Here is a 12,060-nt window from a genome sequence, read left to right on the forward strand (position 1 = left end):
TCTTCCGCTGGGTATTATTAATTATGTGGAGCCCAAGTAAGATTTTCAGAGAGAGAGAGAGAGAGAGAGAGAGAGAGAGGTGGGGGGGGGGGGGCTCTGTATAACAATAAGAGAATACGATCATTCTTTACTGAGAGTTACGTAATTAAACAAATCATGAAGAGAAGAATATAAAATGGGAAAATAAAAGCAACAGAGTGGCTTTGAACAAAAAAGGAAAGAAAAGAGGAGAGGGAGAAGAGGGAGGAGAGGGAGGAAAATAATTTTAATATTATTACAACAGGATCAAGTGAAGATGGGCGGCATCTTTGAAATGGTAACATCATCATCTCAACATGTACTCTTCATGATCCACAAGCTCTATGGTCATAATATAAGCTCATGATTTTTAATGAATATGTTACCATTCACCTAAATCACATGCACTCTTGGTAAGCAGAAAGAGAGAAATCGGGAATGGGAAGAGGGATATTCAGATAAAAAGAGAATTAATTTTGATTGGCCTGTACGAGGGCAATGACTGTCTATAATGAATTTTCCAGATAATAATGATACAGATTTCTCCAGAAATGGAAGACTAGTCATTGAACTTCGCTTCTTAATAATTGACCCCCCCCCCCCTTACCAAAAAGACAAGGGATGTCATTTTTTCCATTTATAATATTCCCTTTTAATATTTGGCTCCTGGAATATGAATCAAAGAGATGATGGGACGAGAGTAGTTCCTCGAAACGAGTAATTACAGCTAAGTAAAATAAACAAAACGATCGGAATAGATCAAACAATATAGGCCTATCCGTGGTCGGCGTTGTTAGCAAAACTTCAATATACAGGTCGTTTGCATAGCAAGAGTTGTTAAGACAAAGAATGAATACTTCAAAATGATGTATCTATCGATCTACAACATGATTGAAAAGAAATGAGCATAGTAACTCTAGAATAAGTAGGGACTTTCCCGGGGATGTGGAAGAACACAATCATGAACACATATCCTCTGCGGAAATTCAGGGCCAGGGAGAGATCGAAAATCCGGAAATTAACTTTAAATTTGATTCACGGTAAAGAGATGAATCATAGCACAACGCTGTGGGCCTAACAAAAACAATCGTACTCTGCCAACGATTGTTTTGTAAAATATTTATAAATACAAGAGCTGTTTCAAGTGACCCCTCCCCACCCCACTGCTTAAAAGGGCCCGGGGAGGGGAGGCAGAAGCGTGCACCAATAAATAAAGCAGATATTGGTAAGGGGGTCATGTCCCTACCCCGTTAGACCCGTCCAGCTCGAGCTAGATATCGAGCTATTTGCGGGCTATTTATCGGTATAGCTTCACAGCCGCAAGATAGCGGGATCATATTTTCTATTTCATGCTAATGAAGACGTCCCTCATGATGAGAAAAGTATTTTCAATATTCTTCATGTTATTCTTGGAATCCGGAAATCAAACGAAAAATATCAGGTGATTGGTCACGTGACTTATGATCCGCCAAAAAACAAAAATCATGAAGAATATAGTCTAGTAAAGAAAGAAAACAAAATTGATTCCATCGGCATCGGAAAGTAACTGCTGTCATTAACATCACTGTTTACAATCGAGCATATTACAGGTAATGTATGAAGTATTTTATTTGTAAAATAATGGTCTTTCTAGAGTTAGTTTCAGATCTAACGTAGATCTAGGCCTAGATTTCTTCAGAGTCAGACAGTTTAATTATTTATAATTAATATGATCGAGTTAAGAAGTCTTAACTCTAGTCTTAGTCTAATACGGCGCGGCTTCGCTGAAGCCTGGCCGGCGGGGCGGGGCCGGGTACTAGTTCCTATACCGATGGATGGCTGTTCCGCTGAGAATAAGTCTGGCTCCACTGACTGTCTCTATACAAGTGAAAAATGTCAGTTTTATTAAATAATTCCCCATACCTGATGATTATTTCTGTCTAATCATGCCATGGAAGCTTTTGAAATCTTTGTTAGATGTGGAGTTATTTAAATTTTAATATTTCTTCTAGAGTCTAGATCTAGACCCTAGACTAGACCCTATGGCTATGGCTATGTTCTAATAAGTTTTATCCTTCAATGGAGTATTAAGACTCAAGAGTTTGTAGACTATAGTACTAGTCTAGGCCTATACTAGATCTAGTCATTATATAGACCGGGTAGCTGTATAAATTGTATCTAGAGGCCTAACTTAGTATCACTATTAGAAGTCAAATTGCAGATTCCTTGTTGCAAATTTTGACTATAGATCTATCCTTGCTCCAAAAGGCAAAACTATGAAGGTTAAGAGCCTGAGTCCTTGATTTCCTGTCTTTTCTTGACAAGGCAAGGCCTGCTTGATGACACTGTTGCAGTGTTGGGTCAGAAGTATAGACCTAGATCTAACCTTAAAACCAGACAATAATGGGGAGATTGAGCATTTGCCTCAGCAGCTCCCCGTTGTTGAACAGTCTCCCAAACACACTAAAGGACTCTAAATCAGTAGATAATTTTAAGGCCAGTCTGAAAATTTATATAAATTATAATGGCCAACTTTAATTAATATCAACTTTTTCACCATGTATAATGTAATTAATGTAAGCATAATTGTATCTAAGTATGGTTTATATGTAACTTATTAGTAAGCGCCTTGAGCGCCCTCTAGGTGCATATGTCTTGCATTATAAATGATGTCTTTATTGTTATTATATTCTGATATTTATAGTGCAAAATTCATTAACAAGATATGGCAACCATCCAAGCGCATGTTATGTATCATATTGTCTGTTCATAGGTGAATAGGGCATTAACATCTACTCTGTGTTAAAGTACACCTACATGGGTGGACGCCCTTCTGAGTCTGAGAGATGATACTATTCCATCTAATGAACAAATTGAAATTAAAAAGAACCAACTGTCCCTTTTCTTCCTGCAGATCTGTAATCTAACGACATGGATTATAGCCTGGATGCTTTTCAACCTCCTGGTGCCAATGACTGCTACCAGCCAGATAGCTTGCCTGAGGCTGTGGAGAGTGTCTCCAAGGCCCAGAAGCAACAAGCCAGTGAAATAGAGCAACATCAACAGATCTTTACTACCCTTCAGGTATCATTTCAATGAAAAAGTTATCTTTTGTCTTTCAATATTATTACATAATGGCTTTGGCAATTGGATAATATTATTATGGTAAGGTGTATCAGGTTATTATCAGTACTTTGGTACGGGTTTGAAATGTTCCTAATTTGCACCATATTGACTAGATTAAGAGGATCATTAACATGAAAACTGATCTAAAATTCTGGAAATGGAGTGGTATTATTAAATGAACATGAAGTAATGCTGAACTATTCATAAACCACTAGATGGGTTGGGTAGAATAGGCAACTTTTTTAAACAAAGAATGAAAACATCTGAAAATTGAAAAGTACTGCACATTTTGAGACAGCCTGTTGATGCACACAGACTATGAGTTCAATTTTGTTGCCTCATATTTTGTTCTACCAAAGATGTTTTTGCACTTGTCATTTATTTTTATTCTTGAATATTCTCTTTAAGTCTTAGTTGATTCTATAAAACTTTATTTCATCTTAATACAAACGTCTAGATTTAGCTTAATACAATGAAATATGATTGATCTTTATTTTCCCTCCCAAATTCTTTTCTTTATATTTCTATATTTCTTCCCTCCCTTGATTTCCTTCCATCCCTCTTTTCCTTCCTTTTATACACCTTCCGCTGTCTTTTTTTTATTTACTCTCCATATATTTTCCCTCATGGACACCTGTTTCTTTCTCTCTCTCTCTCTCTCTCTCTCTCACACACTCTTTCTCTCTCTTTATCTCTCTTTCTCTCTTTCTCTTTTTCTCACATTTTCTGTCTCCTTCTCCATCTCTCTCTCTCTCCTTCTCACTCTCTTTCCTTCTCTCTTTTCTTTCTCTCTCTCTATCTCTCTCTCCCTCTCTCTCTCTCCCTCTCTCCTTCTCTCTCTACCTCTCTCTTCCTCTCCCTCTCTCTCTTTCTCTCTATCTCACTCTCTCTGTCTGTCTCTCGCTCATGTGTTGACTCCATTTCAACTGCCTGCGTAGGAGGAGTTGCTCAAAGGTAAGTGTTAGACAGATGGCATACTTAATACCTTCTATGTATCAAAAGCTCAACTCCCCCAAGCTTTAAGGAAAAAAGGGGTCACTATGAAGTGAATTTAACATGATCACAAACATTTGTAAGAAATCAGCTACCAGCAGTCTTGATTCCCTATTACATTGTTTTGCCTCCAGACAGAATTATGTTGGAATTATGTAGACGGTCATTGTTTTGTTCGCACACGGCAATACACAAGGCTACAGAATTGTCTTGGAATTATGTAGGCGGTCATTGTTTTGTTCGCACGCGGCAATACACAAGGCTACAGAATTGTCTTGGAATTTATTTCTTAAAATTTCCTGTGATATTATTTTAATGAGTAGTACATCCTTCTAGAGTGTGGAGGTGATTTTATTTCCTTGTACATTACATAATCTCTTGAAGTATAGAGAGTATACTAACTCTTTAGTTTACATTTTTGTTCTCTATGCTACCTAATATAATTGTAATTTTATTTTCTAGATATAATAAAATTCAATCTCTTAAAAGCTTTGTAGACAGTTTTTATCTGTATTACAGGCTTATGAGAATGAAAAAAAGCAACAAAGATTTATTTCTAGAAATCAAAATGTTTTAAACTGTCTTTTCTTCCCGTTTATTGACAAAAATTTATGATACACACTAATATTAATCAGTTCGAAAATCTTACAATATGAATATTCAATCTTTCAACATAAGGGATCATAAAGAGGTATTGAAAAGCTGGGGAAAACCTGGGGAAAAAAGCTGCTTGTAATTCTCATGTTTCCCATTTGTAGCTTATATACTGTGGTTGTTATCAAACGTAACATTTATAGCTCTGTTGTAATTTCGACCCAGATTTTGAAGAAGGTTCAATCAACATGTATTTTGTTATTTGGTTTATAACAATCTGCAGGTGTGATCAGTCTTATTGTTGTACTCAATTGTTTTCTCAACTCCAATCATGCCTGTAGCTAGTTTGATATAAAACATGATAAAGTATTTATTCATCCATGTTTACCAGCAATGCAACAGGTGGTTTCCCTAAAAGCAGAGATGAGGGAGTGTATAAGAAAGATATGTCTTGCTCAGGAGGTCCATGCTAACAAGAGGAGCCACACTAAAGAATTACAAGAAGGTAATCATTTCTAAATATTTTTTGTTTTGGGGGTATATTTAAAAAAATAATAAATCATTATAAACTTACTGAGTATGATGTTCATTTTGAAATCATGAAAATGTGTTTATGATTGTTCATGATGGTTTGCAATAACATCTTATTCACTTTAAACACTCCCTTTGCCGGAAAAGATGAAGGGTATTGCAAGAATACAATCGCAACTCATTCCAATTCCCAGGCTTTTTCCCTCAAGCACTTTGATCAGTCACTCAAAACAGGGCAGATGCTATTTAAAAACAGGGTTTATTAGAATTATGAGTAATCACATCAGATTGACATTTACAATTGATGTATGAAATGTATGTCATCCTCTTTCGACAAATAAAATGTTTTAAAATGAGGTGTTTTTATAGTCCTTATCAAAGTGATGATTTTCTTGTATTGTATTGGATTTATTTTTCACAGTTATTCACAGTACAGTTCTTGAAAATGTGAGTCTGAAGCAGCTGATAGTAAGAGCAGAAGAAGACGGGTCGAGAGAGAGCAGGTCAGTGAATTGTCCACTAAGAGTCATAAGGACATTTATCTGTTGACTCCTGAATTCTCTCATCTCCATTGGCTTAATACAGGAGCTAGCTGGTTCCTGTATTCAATGGGTTAACTCTGTAAAGATGATGAGTTAATGCCCTTCTGGCTCTCAGCAGACAAATGTATCTGTTGGAGGATTGAATATTGTTTCTTATTTCTTTTCATGAAATGATTGTGAAAATAGGACTTATTCTTAATAAACAAAGCTAAATTCTTCTCAGAACTTTATTCATCATCTCTATGACTCTTGAGATTGATCAATAAAGTAGCTCTGTCTTAAAGTCCTGTGCAATCTCACGCACTAGACGCTGGAATGGCAGTTTTCTGAGAAGATGTAAACTATATCTACGAAGAATGAATCATTTTTTCACAATCATTGGCTGACTCGGAGGAGAGAAAAATAATTCTGACTTAAAGGGCAGCAGTGTAGAAAGGGGGGAAATGCCCCCCCCCCCCCCTCCCCATCCCCTGTCAAGAGTAGTTAACTCAATCTCAGAATCTGCAAGAGAGTGACAAAAATAATGACTTTTGACATTCTTATTTTGAAATTATTACTTAAGTAGGTTACTTTGCTTCAGGTCAAATTGATCTCATATCAACTCAAGAAACTCATGATTTTCATCAAATTTTCCACTCTTGAAAAATTGATGAGATACAGATTAAGAGACTTACATGGGCATAGTGTAGGTGAGAAGAGTTTATAGGATTTTCCCGCTTGAAATCCCTCTTATATTGAGATGGAGATTAAGGGTAAGCAATCTGAAGATTTCTGTTATTGAAATAGGGTAGCTAGAGAGAACAGGAAAAAAGAAAGTGTGTGTGTGTGTGTGTGTGAGAGAGAAAGAGAGATAGAGAGAGAGAGAGAGAGAGAAAGAGAGAGAAGGGGAAGGCTGAGAACATGAAGGTGTGTGTTAGAAAGACCAGGAGAGCATGTGAGAGAAAGCTTTAGCTTGGTTCAGGAAGAAGGATGAACAGGAAAGGCTAACTATGCTTTTCACATCAAGGAGGTTTTCTCACTGTTTATCAATATGGGCCAATAGATCGCCTCACAAAAATATCACTTTCTCACCATATGAAGAGCCTAAAATTCATTGTATACATATCATTATATTAGGAGATGTTTTTATTTTCAGCAGAGGTTAAGGAATTCATGATTTTCATCAAGTATTATTTCAATGCACCCTTCTTTATTGTTTTGTTTAAGCTACACAAAATTAACCAGCGCATGCGCTGTCCCTATCTATTGCTCTGTCTCTGTCTCTCTCTCACTCTCTTCTCGTCCACCCCACCCCTCCCTCTCTCTCTCTCTCTCTCTCTCTCTCTCTCCCTCTCTCTTTTTTCCCTCTCTCTCTCCCCTATTCTTTCAATAGGTAACTTGCTACTTTGTCCTTTTTAAAACAAATTATTTAAACAAACTGCAATTAAATGCATCCTTCAGTTCTCCTCTCCCTTTTAACTCTAACACATGCACACACACACACATCGCCTTTTGATGTATACTTTGCTCTTTGTTGTCGTTTTTCAGCACATACCTTTGAGAATAAAACTATTTTCTACCTCTGTAATATTAACAGTTCTCCATATATTTCCCTTCTTTGCGTTCATTCCTTTAGAATGTACCAGGTGTACAAAGACAAGATGGCCAAGCGCAGTCAATCGATTCTAGAGCTAGAAGCTGACTCTCCTCATCAGATTGAACTTGCGGAGCAGACTAAGGTTCAGGAGGACATGGAAAAGAAAAGTGAGAGATGGCAATTGATTGAATGGCTTCCATCAATACGTCATGGATGTTTATAAAACAACAGGACTTTGTGAATTCAGAAGACCTATTTTTCTTTAAAACTTTGGAAGTTCTGTAAGAAAGCAAGTATATTTCTAGTGACAATATTGCTCAGTGATTAGAGCAGTGGTTCTTAATTTTCTTGACCCATGACTTTCATCAGGCATTCCAGATTAGGGTACTGACCCCCCCCCCCCCCCCCAAAAAAAGGGATCATAAATAAAGTGGGTAACAGCACAAATTTATAAAACACTGTCAGTCAATACTTTCCTATGGCTAACATTATATACTATTGGAATCTCCTTATGGTAGAATACATAGAATTTACACTCCCCAAAACATTAAGAACAGATAGGTTTCCCATTTTGAAAACAGGATGTATTGGTTGCAACTTGAGGGGTTACAGACCTGTGCATCGTTTCACAAAACCATCATAAGTACAAGTTCCCCATCATCCCATTGAAACAGGTGTTAAATTGAATACACATGTTACAATGGGTTGACGGCAAACTTGTAGTTAAAACGGTTTCATAAAACGCAGCCCAGGGAACTAATTGCTTTCAGTTTTATCCAAGGAAGTTTGTCAAAATAATAATGGACTCAGGATTCCTGAGATTTGAAATGAAGACTTCTTGTATCCATTTTTGTTTCCAAGAACTGTGGTACAATCATATAACCCATTGCACTTCCAAATTGGTTGATTCCTAATGTTGTTTCATCTTTCAGTCCCTTTCTTTTCCACTGTCACCTCTTTATAAGTTAATATGAATGTTTATATCATGTCCACTCTTACAACAATCATTGATAATTGTCTGCTCAATTGATCATTCTAAAGCCATAAATACCAGAGGGATGACAGTTTAAGTTCCTGTTTACAAACATCAAAGAGGGTCGCATTAAACCTAATATTGACATGATTTGCTGGCAAATCATGTGAAAATATAGTAGGGGCTAAAAGTTTAATGCAATTATCTACACTCAACAGAAAGTCAGATTCCAAATAGAATATTTCATAGAATTGGACTTAAAACCTTGGAGTCTCATTATAGGATATACATCCTAAATGAAAACAAAATGAAAACTGCCGTGGTAAACAGAAATCACATTTTTCTTCTAATGTTGTTTACCATTTTCTTGGTTGATTCAGGTTTGGCCTCTCTATATTGGCCAAACATTTTCAACACAGAGTACAATGCACTGTCACATGGGAGTCACATCGTGAAACCTTAATTACTTCAGACGTCATCAATTTTGTGAAGAGATCATTGGGTGATATGACTAGTAATATGTAGGTCTGGCAAACCAAATGGTGAAATTTGATAAAGTCTCCCTTTCAGTTAATCTCCAAAGTATTGCTTCTTGATAATAGGAAGAGGGCATCACATTGGTCACGTGTTACTGAAAGAGGGCAGTGTAACGTTTGTCTGCTCTTCGAGGATTGAGTATAAATCAGTCAGTAGGCTGGTCTTCAGGGAACCATTTCACGAAGCCTTTTTTCTATCACAAATGACAAAAACCAGTGAAAAATCTGTTGATAACCAATCAGAAGCAAGGATTTCACTAGCTTATAACAAAAACTGTCATTTATCACTGATGACAAGTTTTGTGAAATAGGGCCCTGCATGGGCTTCACGAAACCATCATAAGTACAAGTAGCATTGACATCCCACTGGAACACTTGTTATTGTTAGATAGCTATCACACACAGATGGGAGTAATTAGTTTGATAGCTCACAAAGGTTTACTTTTAAATGAAAAGCTCAACTGGTCAACTCAATGATGGATTGGATTGGATAAGTGATGTTTTACTGATAACAAATTTGACAGGAGCTGAGTTGAAAGCAGAGGTGGAGATGGACCCAGAGAGTGGAGAGCTATTAGCCAAACGTAGACTGGAGGGAGAGCTACATCAACAACAGATCATCAAAACTGAGCTGCAACAGAAGCTAAATAAGCTGCAACAAGAGGTGATTATGTAGCAGTTATCTATAATGAAAATAAAATAAGAAACTGTAAGAGAAAGTGAAAAGAAAGAGAGCGATTCTTGAACATTTTTTAAATTAATTGCAATTTTATATGCATAACAATTTGAATCAATCTGAATTTGAATCAATTTTTTTGGTTACCGGTACATACAAACAGAATAAGATGTTTATGATTTTGTTTAAATTTCAGCTTGCACCCAGTAAGTAAAGGTCACATGCTCAACTAAGCTTGTTATTTAAGAGTTTATAATGTTGACTGTTAGGAAAAATGTACCATGGATGTTGTAACAAAAATTGGACTGTGAGTATTATCGGCATGTACTAGTAATAACGAATTAAGTCATGACTGCAAATGATTTGAAACTTGCAACTGTTCTCTAAATAGATAAAATGCATATTTTGAGATAATTAAATTGTTATTAACTTCAATTCTTTGACCATGGCCAGGATAAGAAAATATTTGTTCATGATTAAATATTCGTACTATCATTTACAGGTATCAAAAGAAACCTCCAAGCAAGCTGGAATCCAACAAGACATTGACGTATTGCAGGTGCTCATCTTCAAATACTTTGTTTCATTATCAGTTTTTTAAAATCCAATATAGGTGGAGGTGGAAGGCCATGATTTATTTGTTTATCTCTTTTGATGAACCTTATCGTAAAAAGCAATCTGAATTTACAAGCTGAGGGACATTAGTGGATTCTGACAAGATTGAATACATTACGTTCCAGTTAAATTGATCCAACTAGTTTTATGTATACCCAGCATAGCTATATATTAACATTGTTGTTATAAAAACATAAATTGGAGTTTTTTATTAAATCACAAAAACATGAAAATATAACATGTTTTGTGCAGATTGTGACATCGATGTTCATATTTTTTTAAAATCCATTTTTGTTTTCCAGAAGCGTAACAAGGCCCAGTTGACACGTCTTAAATGTCAACTGAAAGAAGCTCAGCTTAGAAACTGGCAGTGGAGTCAAGAAGCAGAGCAGTTGGATGCTCAGCTGGAACTCCTAAAGGAGAACGACACTTCAACGTTACAGGAGGATTAAGAAAAAGAAGGGGAAGGGGGCAGAGATGGGAGACAACAATGGAAGTCATTAATCTGGAGTAAATTGATTACATATTTATTTTTTATTATTATCATTATATATATATATATTTTTTTTTAAATTTTTTTTTAAAATTTTTATTTATTTTATTTTTTATTTTTTTTGGGGGGGGAGAAAGTACTTGCTTGGTTTCCCCATACATTTTTAGAATTAATAAGTGTATATGGTATTGAGCATTTAAAGCCTATCTGCATTAGTTTGGCCACAAGGGATTAGACTTCCCTGCATGGTCACTGACAGGTGGTTATCTCATCATATCAGCTCTCAATTCAACATAGGAAAAAGGGGACCATGGGGGACCAACGGTCACCGCTTAGGAATCGTTTGATATATAGAGGGCGCAAGCCGCCATAAGTAGTGCAGTGGGGCTTTAATTTTAATCAAGATATTCTAATACGATACTGAAGAAATATTGATGCTGTTTGAGTTAGTTCTTTATATGCCACACAAATAATCTTCCCGTGCCACACTGTATTAAAAAATATCTTTAATGGGATAAATATACCAACTGATACAATATTATTTAACTGTCTCCAGTGTAAAATTAATCTATTTTATTTGAAGAAGTTGAATTGTGTACCTTGAACTGATAGAGTATCAAAATGGAATACTCTGGCTGGTAAGTTCATATTGTGAAATTCAAAATGAAATCAAAATGTTGATCAATTGGATATGGGGTAAGATCACAATCAAAATAAAGAAAACTTCAAAACATCATTTTACTTTGGTGTCTACCTTTTATTCATAAATATCAATATAAACAATCCTTTGTTTAACATTATTGACTCGAGAGATGCCTAAATAGTTTTCTGCTGCCTATAGAGACTTGTCAATCATTCATTCTGTACATTTTTGTCATACATTACTAGCAGACAATTTGTATAAAAATACTACAAAAGTATACAAGTGCAACATAAATGACTGAATACCAAAAGTAAAAATGAATACATTAAATATGAAGAAGAAGAAAATGTATAGCAACTATGAAGCACTTAATGCCCACTTTGAAAATACATAACGATACATAATTATAGTGATTGAAAAATAGCAATATTATTTTTGTCTGTTTAATTGCTTTGTCTTGAAATACAATTTATAGAATGCATATCTTTAGTAAGAAATAACTTGTAAGGTAAAGGAAAATCCAAAAGTTGTCTTATATATTAACAACCCACTCTACTCTTGTTGCAAATCAATGTTTCAAAAATTGTCCATAATTGCTCACCAATTCTTTAAATCAAACAGAGTGGAAGTGTAGGCACAGTGATATTGACGCATAATTTACTTTTGATAATTAAAGATTAATAAGCTTATCTCATTTATAAGTAAAGGCAACTGAGTTATGTATACAATCATTTTTTCTTCAATATATAATTCATTTGTTCTATT

At 35.5% G+C, this 12,060-nt stretch overlaps 1 protein-coding gene across 1 annotated transcript; it reads left to right on the forward strand.

Moving 5' to 3' along the window:
- Nucleotides 1-1,517: 1,517 nt before the first annotated feature.
- Nucleotides 1,518-10,679, forward strand: LOC762989 (golgin subfamily A member 2-like). Its single transcript, XM_011670011.2, has 9 exons — nt 1,518-1,607; nt 2,912-3,081; nt 4,062-4,077; nt 5,102-5,215; nt 5,663-5,744; nt 7,399-7,526; nt 9,393-9,532; nt 10,047-10,103; nt 10,462-10,679. The coding sequence occupies exons 2-9, from the start codon at nt 2,929-2,931 to the stop codon at nt 10,609-10,611; spliced, it is 840 nt and encodes a 279-aa protein (XP_011668313.2). The 5' UTR covers nt 1,518-1,607; nt 2,912-2,928; the 3' UTR covers nt 10,612-10,679.
- Nucleotides 10,680-12,060: the final 1,381 nt, after the last annotated feature.

The sequence above is a fragment of the Strongylocentrotus purpuratus genome, unplaced genomic scaffold (assembly GCF_000002235.5).
Source record: "Strongylocentrotus purpuratus isolate Spur 01 unplaced genomic scaffold, Spur_5.0 spur5_scaffold_9, whole genome shotgun sequence".
NCBI lineage: Eukaryota > Metazoa > Echinodermata > Echinoidea > Camarodonta > Strongylocentrotidae > Strongylocentrotus > Strongylocentrotus purpuratus.

Bases quoted from the DNA above. Each gene is read 5' to 3' on its own strand.
- LOC762989 (XM_011670011.2), top strand. From the start codon at position 2,929: ATGGATTATAGCCTGGATGCTTTTCAACCTCCTGGTGCCAATGACTGC. The intron at 5,745-7,398 runs GTCAGTGAATTG...TCATTCCTTTAG, and splicing joins GACGGGTCGAGAGAGAGCAG to AATGTACCAGGTGTACAAAG. The intron at 9,533-10,046 runs GTGATTATGTAG...TATCATTTACAG, and splicing joins TAAATAAGCTGCAACAAGAG to GTATCAAAAGAAACCTCCAA.